Source organism: Hermetia illucens, chromosome 1 (genome assembly GCF_905115235.1).
Source record: "Hermetia illucens chromosome 1, iHerIll2.2.curated.20191125, whole genome shotgun sequence".
NCBI lineage: Eukaryota > Metazoa > Arthropoda > Insecta > Diptera > Stratiomyidae > Hermetia > Hermetia illucens.
Window position 1 is genome coordinate 220,114,771 of NC_051849.1, and position 13,194 is coordinate 220,127,964.

Sequence of the window (13,194 nt, forward strand, 5' to 3'; positions counted from 1 at the left end):
AAGCGAGAAATCGTTTTTTTAGGGGTGATAACTACCGTCATGCAGCGTTCATAATATCTAGATATTGATCGAAATCGAGACTGAATACTTCCCGTGAAAATACCAAAGCTCGAACGATACGACTCCGTTGATGCTGTCTTCACATTTTCCCTCCCGAGTGTACAAAAGGCGAATTCATTGGAACCGGGCTCCAATACGTTCAACACTTTTCATTCATTCGCTTCACAACATTACTCGCGAACAGTTCGTAGCGTAAGAACGCGTTCGCCTGCGACTGTTGAAATTGATAGTGAGCTGCAGGCGACCGGTCGAATAACAATGAGAATTGGAAGGGGCACGTCCTATTTAACTAGGTGCCAATGTATCTAGTAGTTAGTATAAAAATCTCCTGCCTAATGGATAAGTGTACATTGTAGTCTAATTCCCAGTTCAAGTGCAAAAATACGCACTGTCTACATGTGCCTTTAATTTCAACTTTCCACTGCACGTTTGCGTTTATCTCGTTATCCATTTAGTGAAAGTAGCACCGTTTTAATTGAATTTGGATTAAATTGATTCCCTGATTGTGTACAGTGAATTAAATGCTGATCTAGAACTTGTGACTGGTCACTCGCTATAAATCCTACGGTCACTGTGCTCGCGATTGTTTTCGAATTCGTTAGTTTTGCTCCGGTGAGGGGAGCACAGGCGAGTGTACGTGGAATCAATATCGTCATAACAATCTACCCCGTAAAGGATTAAATACAATATGAAAGTCAAGGCTATCCAGAAACGTATTTTCCGATCCAAGAAAAGTCGGAAAAGTGTGGATAAATTCCCAATGCGACAGTAAGTCTTCAATGCTATTTAATCCAACGAAACGTTAATTGAAAACATTGTATTGAACGCGACTGTTTTTAGATAGTTTTAGCATGCCTCCAAGTTGTTTGATGTGTTCCGCTATTTATATTCATTTTAATCAACATTAATTACAAAATTATCAAAGAGTATTTGTCCGTCAGTTTTGGATTTTTCGGACCAAACTTTTTCCATTATCCGTTCTTTATTTAGATCATTTGAATCTATTTTTTTTTATTTTATAAATATCAAATTCAAGAACTTAATATCTTTTTGGGTATTAAGCGTAGGAAACTATTAGTTATTAAAAATTGATAAAGACGTAATAATAATACACGTGGATGACGAGTAGGAATAAATGTTTATGTTGTGTAGATATCCAAGGATATTTGATGAATTAACTAAGGTGCGTGTGCTAGACTTGAATTACATCGATTCACGTCGCGCCTCCAAATTGCTCTGCTGTTAGGTGAAAACCCTTAAATGGTCAGAAGGTTTGATAGAATTTGACGTATTCATTACCTTCGTGACCTTTTGAGAAGTTTACATCACTATATCAGGTGATCCGGGGTGTAGTACTCCCAATACGTAATAGTAGATAACGCTCCACACTGGGAGGAAACGGGATCCCTTCTTGAAATATGATTCCAATTGTCACCACTTATTCTAATTAAAAGTAAATTATCGAATAAAACTAAGGAAACTGAATCAATTGTCATTCTTGCGTCGATGTCCCTAATCTACCCACATATATGCATATACGGCTATTTGAATTGCGTCTACAGGAAAATTACTCGAAGTCAATTAGTAAATGTCATGTTTATCAAGGAAACCAGGTTACTCATCTGACGGTATGGTGGTTCACTTAAAAAAATTTATAAAAAATGCAGCGATCGACGTCGTCATCTGCGTGTTCCCGACGGTTCAGGAATCCGTTAGACGAGACTGTGACTTCCGAAAAGGCGGTACCTACTGTGCATAACAATGTAGCCTCAACATCATCTCAGGAGTCTATGCACCAGGCCTCTCAATCTGTGCTGAATTCGCCTGCAATGCCCTCCTACGTCAGGGTTGCTTCCACTGGCTCTATACCCCTAATCCAGCGGCCCCCATGCGACGAGTTACGGTCCACCGAGCCTCCGATCCTGTCTCGCTCCATCGCGCCTACGACAGGACAATATCCGCAGCCTCCTCAGCAAGTTTCGAATCGGAACACAGCCGCCCACTTTCTGATATCGTTCCTGTCGCCAACGAAGCTCCGCTTCCCGCTACAACCATATATCCTGGCACTTCATCCATCTATACCAGTGGCCCCAAGTTAAAGGTGGCGTCCCCACCTAAACAGCTCTTCATCTCCAGGCTAGAGTTCACAACTTCTACGGACGATGTTCTGGAGTATATAAGGAGCAAAGTTGGTTTACTTTCTCCTCTGTCCTGCATTAAACTCACAAAAAACAACAACACCGACCGGGTGATTGCATCTTTCAAGGTTACTTATCCACACGAAGCTGATATCCTCGGCAACCCTTCTTTCTGGCCTGAAGGTGTATTCATCAAGCCATATAAGCGCCCCAATTCGCGGGTAAATTTCAGGGTAACCCGCCTGCCTCGCCGAGCTATATAATTGGATCCATGTTCACTGTCCGTCTGTTTTATCAGAACGTCAGGGGTTTAAGAACCAAGCTGGGGGCCTTCAATTTATCCGCGCTGGCTCAGCAATACCATGCCATCTGTATCTTCGAAACCTGGCTAGACGATGCCATATTATACTCCGAGCTCCCCGAAGGATACTCCACTTTCCGCTGTGACAGGGACCGGGATGCTTCTCGTAAGTCCACTGGCGGTGGAGTCCTAATTGTTATAAAAGATTCACTCCCCGCTGAACTCGTCTTCTCCTCCTCTGGCTTTCCTTTTGATTGTGTTGCTCTTCGTGTCTCCCCGCCCAACTTCCTCCCGTTCATTGTTTCTTGTGTATATGTCCCCTGTGCTAGCCCTTCTCACCTGTATGAAGAATTGTTTGACAGTTTGTCTGAATTCCTTACCGTCAGATTCCCTTCCTTCCCTTTCTTCCTTTGTGGAGATTCCAACCTCCCCATGCTCAACTGGCCTAATCATCCTAGCCTTCCAATTCCTTACAACAACCTCTCCCATTCTTCCCTCCCACTTTCTTCCTTTATGCATACTTGCTCTGCCCTGAATTTCAATACCACCAAAAACTCCTTGGGCCGCACTCTCGATCTCTTCCTTTCCAACCTCCCCGAGCGCCACCTCTCTTTATTTCCTTGCACATTCCCGTATGTCAAAATTGAACCTCACCACCCCGCGGTTGAATTTAAAGCGGAGCTCCCTCGTTCAAAACCCAAAACCAAGCGTAAACCCACTAAGTTCAACTTCCGCAAAGCCAATTTAGACGGTCTGAACTCAGCTTTAGCGTCTTTCAACTGGGTACATATATTAAGCAATTCATCGTGTGATCAAGCTCTTAACACCTTCTACAATATCCTCTCTGATCTCCTCTCCTGTTATGTCCCTTCTTCCCCTCCCTACCTACGTTCGTACATAACTTGGTTCACAACGGAACTTCATATTAACATTCGCTTGAAACATACACTGTGGAAGAAGTTTCGGGCTTCTAAAAATGACGCCGACCTTGCTCACTTTAAGGCTATACGATCTACTATGAAGTCAATGGTCAGAAAAGCGCGTAAAAGGTACCTATTGAGCGTCGAAGCCGCCCTTGCCCGCGGTAACTTAAAACCCTTTTGGTCTCACGCTCGCAACTCTCGTAATCCAATTCAATCTGTCCCTTCTTCTATCAGTTTCGCTGACTCCACTGCCAACTCCCCACAACAATCCTGCGACCTTCTCTGCACCTACTTCTCTTCAGTGTTTTCTTCCTCGAGCCCTTCACCCTCTACACCTTTCATAATCACAGACTCCTCCGAATCACTAGCCATTTCTCTCCTTACGCTTTCCTTGGTTGAGTTCCTCATTGGTAACCTTGACCCCAATGTCGGACCTGGCCCCGATGGGCTTCCTAACCTCTTCCTCCTTAACTGTAGAAAATACATTTCCCTCCCCCTGTGTATAATCTACAACAAAAGTCTAGACGAATGCTATTTTTCCCGTCTCTGGAAAGAGGCCCTTATCATTCCTATCCTCAAGAGCGGAGACCCTTCCCATGCTGTGAACTACCGCCCCATTTCTCTTCTCTCCTCTTGCTCCAAAATCCTAGAAAGATACGCCAACGACTGGTTGACGCGCATTTCGGTCACCTCACTGTCAAAGAGCAGCATGATTTCGTGAAACATAGATCAACGGCTTCAAATCTGGTTGGTCTTTACCAACTTTGTTGCTAAACGCTTGAATTCACGACAGGAGGTACATGCTGTTTATACTGATTTCTCAAAAGCCTTTGACACCGTTGACCATAACATTCTCCTCTCTAAACTTTCTTCGCTAGACTTCCCTCCCTCAGTCATCTCCTGGCTTTCCTCCTATCTCTCATACCGTTCGTGCAAAGTTTCTTTTCATGATCACTCATCTGGTTCCTTCTCTCATTCCTCTGGTGTTCCCCAAGGCTCTTACACTTGGTCCCCTACTCTTCCTGTTTTTTATCAACGACCTCGCCTCCATCCTCACCTGTCCGTATTTGCTTTACGCAGACGACCTTAAATTGTTTGCCTCTGTTTCGTCTCCATTAGACTGTGCTCTCTTACGGTCCTACCTTGATAATTTAGCCCGTTGGTGTTCGGTCAACAAGCTAACACTGAATGTCAACAAATGCCACTGGATGCGCTATTCCCTTAAACCCTCCCCATCACCCTTTTCCTATTCTCTCAGTGGTCAACCCCTTTCACTACTGACCTCCTTCAAAGACCTGGGTGTAATATTCGACGATAAACTTCGTTTCAATTCCCACTTCGTTGACATCATCAATAGAGCTTCCAAAATGTCTGATTTTATCCTACGTTCCTCGTCCGACTTTACCTCAATCCAGCCCTCCTTAACACTCTTCAATTCCCTTGTCAAAAACATCCTTGAATATTGCTGTGTAGTCTGGTCCCCCTACCGCATTCGTGACGGCCACGCTCTTGAAGCTGTACAACGCAAATTCACCCGGTCCCTCTTTTATAAAAAGAACCTTCCACGGATTGATTATCCGTCACGACTCCGCACCCTCAATCTCCCCTCCCTACAGCAACGCCGTATCTTCCTTGATATGTGTACTCTTTTCAAACTCTGCAATGGTGTGATGGACTGCTCCACTAACTCGGATATTACTTTCCGTATCGCCTCGTCTCATAACACACGTAATGCGGACATTTTTGATGTACCCTTCGCCGAACTCGAGATTTACTTTCACTCTCCGATCCCGAGGTTTTGCCGGTCCTACAATGCCCTACAGCTTGGTTCCTTTGACTCTCTCTAGCTTGAAGCGCAAAATATGCCATTTACTTGCTCCTCCCTCTGAGGACAATATGTAATAAGAAATTTGCTTTCTGTGTATTGTCCTCATTAAATAAATAAATAAATGAGAGCGTGGTAAGGCTTATAAGAGCTCCTATTTTGGACAGATCTACTTTGGTGTTTGCTGCCGGATTCCAAAATATAGAATCCTAGTGAAAAGAAGGACGAAGACGGCTACGGTTTCTTACCAGGGCAGAGGAAAACCCTCACATGCTGCCTCACCTCTGCCCTGGGAGCAGCGTCACCGAAGCGGCTCGCTGGTGTTGTACGCTCCCTTTTATAATTCGTAAAACACAACAATGGTACGAACAATATTCAGCGTAAATCCGCCCATAGTTCGGACCAAAACTTGGCCCAAGCTAGACAATTTATTTTTTAGGGTTTAAGGAGTCCTTAGTCCGCATCCATTTAATGTCGGACCGGGCCAAATGAGCAGCAACTTGCTCCCACTCTTTATAATCCACGGACTCCTCTTTTTGAGTTAACACCCAAAGTTCAAAAATGAAAGGAGGGACGAAGACGGCTACGGTTTCTTACCAGGGCAGGACCCACAATGACAGGTGGCAGAGCCTGAATGCTGCCCGACACACCAATTTTTTCTTGCCTGAACCAGACATACGTACCCTAAAGTTCATCCTGTTGAAAAGCAGGAGGACTTGCAGGAGTATTGCGGGCATTCTGACAGGCCATAATTTACTAGCTAGGCATATGTTCACAATAGGATTTAATCAAAATGATACGTGTCCCTCCTGTAATGAGGAAGCGGAATCCACGGAGCACTTCCTATGTAAATGCCCCACCTATTATCAGTGTGGCATATGATGGACCAAAATGTCCCGTGCTGCCTCGACAGGCTTTCGTACGCATCTAACAAAGTGCATTTGTGTACTTGCTTAAGAATCTTCACATTGGTTATATCTATCTGGTGCCCTTCCTCTAACATATGTTTGGCCACTATGGATTTTGAAGCCTCACCTTTCTCCTTACGACAGGGGGTAGTCAGGAGTCAATGGATTATTGTGTCGGCGGTCTTTTCTTTTTTTGTTGGTGATTGGGGAACAAGTGCTACGGATAGCCCGTTGGGTGCTCGGCGGTTTTCGAATTTTGCCAGGGTTTCTTTTACGGGTGTATTCGGAAGCAGAGCCTTCACATGTTTTCCGTTGGTGGGTCCTAGTTTTCGACATTCATTAACCAGCCACTTTGCAATGTTATATATGGGGGAATTAGAGTCTGCTATAATTTCCCGCATCACACATTGATTATGATCATATCTGCTTGTTCTATGATCGCTTTGATTCGATCTGTCTTGTATTACGGCAGGGTCCATACTGGAGGAGTTAATGGAGGGGAAGGGTACCCACATGGTTGGAGGAGCAGAGGGCGGCTTCTCTGTAGCTCCACCTTGCACTTCGTGATGACGATTACACTCTCAATAATTTTGCTGATACGAAAATAGTTCCTTTTCAGGCTGCCGTAACTTTTTAACGAGTAGTAACCACTATGGGATTGGCGGGACCCCTTTTTTCCTTCAAAGCGAACTTTATCCTGATGATATCAAAATGCCCCCATTATAGCCGCCATAAATTTTTAACAAAGGTGACTGCCGAGATTTTTCATGGGGATTTGAGAGAGAAGACCTCCGTACCCCTGAGGGGATAGGGCTCAAAATTAAACCCTAACGTTTTGGCATAAATATAGCCCCATTTGGAGCAGCCATGGTATTTAAAGGAGTGATGACCGGCGCAATCCCTTAATGGGGTAAGAAAGAGAGGAACTTTCTCTTTCTTCTACATAACCTCCGGACTCAATTCAAACTTGACCACGATCATATCAAAAAAGGCCCTCTTTGAGGAGCCAGAACTTTTTAAGTAAAATTACTGTTATGAGTTTTGATCGTATTTGAAAAGGCATCACCTCTCCTTTCCTCCACCAACTTCCAAATTTCCACCCTCCCGGAGATGGGGTTGAAAATTCAACCTTGACCAAAAAGTATTCCCAGGGCTTACTCAAAGGCAAGGTGGAGGACAAACGATCACCAGGAAAAGTCCGAAACAAATGGGGTGGGGGGACTCAACGAACAACGCAAGTTACACGCTACTCGGTTTCCGAAATTGGACGACACGGTCGCTAGACCGTGAAGAATGGAGACGCAGACTTCAGGAGGTCATGGACCGATATCGGCCTATAGCGCCATATGAGGGGAAGTAGACCACATGAGGAACTGGGATCCTTTAAGCCATTATTAAAAGTTTATGGTGTTACAGCTTAAAAACATACTTTGATAGCCATTTTTTGTCTTTTCCAGTGGCAGATAACGTGACAGCGTGGTCTTGTCTAATTGTAATGCATTTTAATACCTCCACCAGTTTTCGATGCTTAGTAGGCTCTTATTTCACCGGTCTACACCCCTTACAATGAAAATGATCTCGATCGGATATCTGGTCTCATATGCGTACACGATGGCAATATTGTCTTTAAATTTTTAGTTAAAAAATTACAAAATCTATAGGAATTCAAAATGAAAGAAGCAGAAGAGACTATTATGTTCAAGGAAGATGTGAGAACAAAGAAAATTTTCAATCGAACAAAATTATACGTGGCAATGAAAGGGACGTGTAACCGAATAAACGCCTTCTTATCCGACCAAAAGCTGATCAATTTTCTTTCTTGAATCCCTCCTGCTGCTGAGTTTCCTCTCTGACGGAGCCATGGATCGTGGCCAAGTGGCTCTGTATTTGGAAAAGGGGGGCAAGCAGAATAGTAGAGAAAAAAGTACCAACCAAAGCAATGCTTTCCTCTTTAGTATGTTAATCACTTGATTTACTATAATTTTTGGTCGCCAATTCTGCTATTTCATTTACAACACTTTTAGTTGATTAAAATTTACTTTTATTAGAATCACAGATGAATTATAGTTGTTGTAGCAACAGTAAATGGAAGAATAAAAATGAAACGTGCAAAATAAATCGGACTCGATTCGATGTGTTCTATATCACGGTTGGACACAGAAGAGATCGGCTTATTTCCATGAGGTCCTTACTGTCCCAACCAACGGCACTTTCTCACCGCTAACTCTCCACTCCCGTGGCGAGTTCTAAAATGATTGAGAGTTCCGCGCCATCTACCCGTCCGCATCCGCAACATTCGAAATAAATTTCAAATGTTGCGGATCCTGCCGCGCCACACCCCAACTGCAACTGGGAAAAACCTATAAAGCGTAAATCAATCTGTTTATCTTGACATCGCTGGAACCCGACGCATTAACAAATAAAAATCTAGAAATAAAGATATCTCGATACTAAAGTAAAGTTGAAGTTGTTATTTGCCAATTTTCCCTCTGGGTGTTATATAGAAGGTCAGGGATGAAATCTTGCTGGTGACAGAAGGATTTCTATCGTAGGCTTGCTGTCGTTTGATTAATATATCTAAGAAAGGCAATTGTTTGTTAACTTCAATCTCATGAGTGAAGGTTATTTCAGGGTGTACCGTGTTGACGTTATCCAACATATTGTTGATACTTGTTTTCGGGATTACTGTCAAAATATCATACACGTACCTGAACCATATATTTGACAATAATCCACTCTGCTCTATTTTCTCCTCCAGTGATGCCATAAAGATTTCACTTAGGAGTGCGGAGAGAGGATTGTCCTCCTTCAAGTATTTTCCCTGAATGTGAAATAATTTTCATTCATGCAAACGGAAACTAACGGTGCATATTGTTTTGCTTTTCTTCTCCATTCTGGTGTCGAACCAAACCGTAGTAGTCACTCTTAAAATTTTATTATTGCTTCTTTTACAGGCGTGCTGGGAAATAAAGCTTTGACATCATATGACTCTAGGCGTTCATTATCCGTCAAAGTCCCCACTACACTCAATCTTTCACTGAATTTTTTCGAATTTTTGACAGATTGTTTCCCGTTGGTAGACCCCAATTGTTGGCATTCCTCAACCAACCACTTCGCAATGTTGTAAGTAGAGGAGTTAGAATCAGCAATAGTCTCCCTCATCTCATTGCCTGATTTGTTGGCATCGGATTCTGAGTAAAGAGGGGTTTGGCATCCGGAGCAGGGCTGGGTTATCAACCACTAGAGACCAAAGAGGAACACCAACCTTCATGACCTGTAGCGATTCTAACCCGAAGTAACTAGGTCAATGATTTGGGATAATCGTCGATACCTTGATGAGGCTGACCTAAATTACTTTACCGGGATATGCTCCCAAGGGCATCTGAGAAGCGAATCCAAATGATCAGTAATTCTCATACCAACACGGATGGCGTAGTATGGACCAACGATTTAACAAATAGATGAAAGAATATCATTCTATGGACAAAGATTTTAACGGCTAGTAGGTTTTTGACGCTCACAGTTAGCAGCGGGATAAATTAAGCATTGAACAGCAGCGTTTATGGAAACTCATCAGTTTGGTCTCAAGTTACTTAAGCTCGCCACTCACGTACAGTTCGGCCTGTTGGTTAGACACCATCCACGTACCGGCAACCGCAACATCAGTAGTTCGATTCTGAACGTGGAAGGTCTTAAGAGGAAAATTTGAGATATTTTTGCCTTTTCGTTCACATCCTAATCAAATGAAAAATCCTCGCTCACAGCCTAAACATACATATCTGGCCGGTTGACCGAATAATTTTTCATTTGATCATCAGTCCCTTGAAGAGTCCAAACTGACACGGCCAGAGTCTCCCATCCACGTTACGGCCGCCGGTCAAATGTGGAATATCCAGGCGTAACTGACAGGCTGAACTGTACATGAATAACGGGCTTTAGTCACCGCATCTGCATGAGATGTTAGTGAAGGAATTGGAGGAATAGAATTGTTGATAGAGAAAATATGTACTACCCCGCACTAATCTCGCTATAAACGGTCCCAAGCCCAAAACACGCGATCCAATGTGAGGAGAAGACATTCGCCACGGTCTCCGATGTGATATCATTGGGATCGCCTCGGGCCACTTAGTAAACCTAACGATCATTGTCATGTCATATTTGAATCCCTGAGATTCTGGTGATCTCTGGTCAGTGTCAGGAAAGCTAACCGTCGTAGGATGAATGTAAAGTGCCCTTATGGATTTCTGACACAATAAATCCTCACGAGCCCATTTTGTTTTTGTGTGTGAATGGCCAACCAAGCATCGAGCTATTCGTCGTCGTCGAGGCACTGCAGCCTATTTCAGACCTTCAGAACGTCCTTCCTCTAACCATCTTGACCTATCGGGGCTTTCGGTCTCCGTCCTTTTTCTTTAGGTATGCGAATGTCGTCCATACGCTGAATGTGGCCAGGTCATTGCAACTTCCGAAGTTTTATTAATTTGGAGCCATCAAAAGGAGGGTTGTCTAAAATTTAGCACAACTTATGGTTGTATCAGATTCGCCATGAGTTCTCCCATTTAGTTCCTATTGGTCTCCACAGGACCGCTGCAGATGTGAAAGATTTCGCCATAACGTTTACATCTTCCACATATGTGACGATTTGGCAGGACTTATAAAGCAGCATGCCTTTTGTGTCTACAGGCAACTTTCGTATAAGCAGCTCCAGCACCAGCTTGAACCTCCTTGTTTTAAACTAGCCTTTGCCTCAAACGCATCTATCAGCCTATCATTGACTGTGACCTACGCTGTTGTGTGGGGCATTGTCATTCTGGTTAGACTTACCAGCGTTACTTGGTATAGTACGTTTCGATCAATACTGGCATATGCTTGTTTGTCCGCGAATGTCTGATGAACATCGATGTTGAATTCAAAACACTTTTTTAGCTGTAAATAGCCGATTGATGGTCGATCTTCCAATCCGAAAACCTCCTTGGTATTCACAAATCATCTTATCGGCGCACAGTCTAATCGAGTTCTCTAGAATTTTTGTGAAGATTTTATAGGACGTACAAAGTAGCGAGATACCTCTTTAATTGTCACATGTCAACTTGTCACCTATTTTGTGGACAGGACATATAATATTTTCTTCCACGCTTGCGAGATCTGTTCGTAGTTCCAGATGGAGAGAACCAAATTATGGGTAACTTTCATGGTCCGATGACCGCCTGATTTGATGAGTTCAGCGAGGAAGTCACCTATACCGAGCGCCTTATTTTTTTTGGATTTTGTTCTAGATGTTGTCTGTGTGCCTCATTTTCTTGTCAAGGATTCCTGGCATTCATCGTCAAACCATTCATTTCTTTGGCACCAGGATTCAGATCCATCCACGTCTTCTGCTATTGTATTGATAGTGCGTTTTAGGCCATAGCTGGTGCTGTCTATAAGGTCCACCGTACGATTCCCAAAAATAGGGCCTAATTGTTCTTCAAGTTCTAAGTTGTATTCTCCCGCGATTAAATCATTTTTTCTAAGTGGGTTAGTTAGGACCTTTGAGATGTGGGGAACGTTTGATAACCTTGAATTTATTACGACACCGAGGTATGTCACGTTATCGGTGTTTGGGATTGTGGAGCCGTTAACCCGGAGAGATAGGTCTTTAAGCCTATGGAGTATGGGTTTGGTCAGTTGGAGGTGGCCTCGAAACACAATTGCCTGACACTTTTGTGGATTCAACATGAGTTTCCATCTATTAAAATAGTGGAACAACTCGCCTAAGTATGAGTTGAGGCGAGATTCTCCCAGGGGGATGTTTTTGGTCGAGGAATAAATAATAAGGTCGTCTGCATATTGTAGGATCCGGATAGGTTGTGGGTGTGCTGGTGGTTTTGGGAGGTCCGCAGTGAAGAGTGAGAAAAGGGTGGCTGATAGGACCGACCCTTGTGGGATGCCTGCTGGGCATGAGAATGCCCAAGATGTGGCTTCAGATATTGCTACTTTTGCCGAGCGATTTTCTAAGAAGCTCAGTATGAGCTTGCAAAGATGAGGGTGAAAAGACAGAGAGCGGTAGAGCTTATGGACTAGTCCGTGCTGCCAGACAGAGTCGAAAGCCTTCTTTAGATCGAGAAGGCAAGCAATTGTGGGAGTCTTGTTATTGAGTCCCGTAAGGATATCCGTTTTCAGGATGAGAAGGGAGTGCTCAGTTGAGTGAGCAGTGCGATTCGCGAACTGGATATCTGGAATAGCGTTAGAAGCGTCGATTTGTATGTCAATGAACGATTTGATGGTCCGTTCAAAGACTTTTGCTAGGGCCGGAAGGACTGAAATTGGCCGGTAGTTATCTGGTTGTAGCGGATTCTCTTGTTTCTTTAGGATAGGGACTACGCGGGCGCATTTCCAGCTAGTTGGGAAGTGTGCATTCAGGATGCAGTGGTTTATAAGTTTGGAAAGGAAAGGGCTGATTGACTTGGAGCATTTTTTTAATAAAATTGCAGGGATACGGTCGAAGCCGGTTGAGCATTTATTTTTGCTCTTCTCTATAATGCCTTTGATCATATGGGGCTTTGCAAACGTTAAGGGGGGGGGGAATGTTTTGGGGGAGAATTGGGGCTGGGGTGGAAGATTTTCCGAGCCCAGGGCAGGATTTCCTTAATTCGTGGAAAGTTTCCGAATTTAGGATAGTGTTCGCAAGGCGAGAATTGGTGTTTTCGAGGTACAGAGAGCGAATTCTGTTTCGAATTGATAGGTCGAGGTTGTATAACTCGGCCTTCATGGTGTCGAAGTTTGGCGAGAATCTGTTTCTGAAGAGTCTGCGCCGAAGGGTTCTCTTATATTTGATATTCGCCAGTATATCATTGGGAAGAGAAATTAGGTTTTTATACCCCAGGGTGCACTGTGGGATAAGCTCATTGCATGAATTTTGCATGAGCTGGGTGAGACGGTCGACAGCTTGGTCGATTGCGGAGTTAGAGATTTGGTGGGAGGTTGGGAGCTCAATGTTGCTGAGTTCTCTCCAAATGTGCTGGTTTATATGGCTCCAGTTCGCTCTACTGAAGTCAGG

At 43.7% G+C, this 13,194-nt stretch overlaps 1 protein-coding gene across 1 annotated transcript in view; it reads left to right on the plus strand.

Moving 5' to 3' along the window:
• The first annotated feature begins 212 nt into the window (after nucleotides 1-212).
• Nucleotides 213-13,194, plus strand: part of LOC119661244 (P protein) — an 82,163-nt gene continuing 69,181 nt past the window's right edge. The window contains exon 1 of the mRNA XM_038070479.1: nucleotides 213-828. Within this exon, the coding sequence (XP_037926407.1) occupies nucleotides 749-828 (80 nt within the window). The 5' untranslated portion in view covers nucleotides 213-748. The remainder of the gene's footprint in view (nucleotides 829-13,194) is intronic.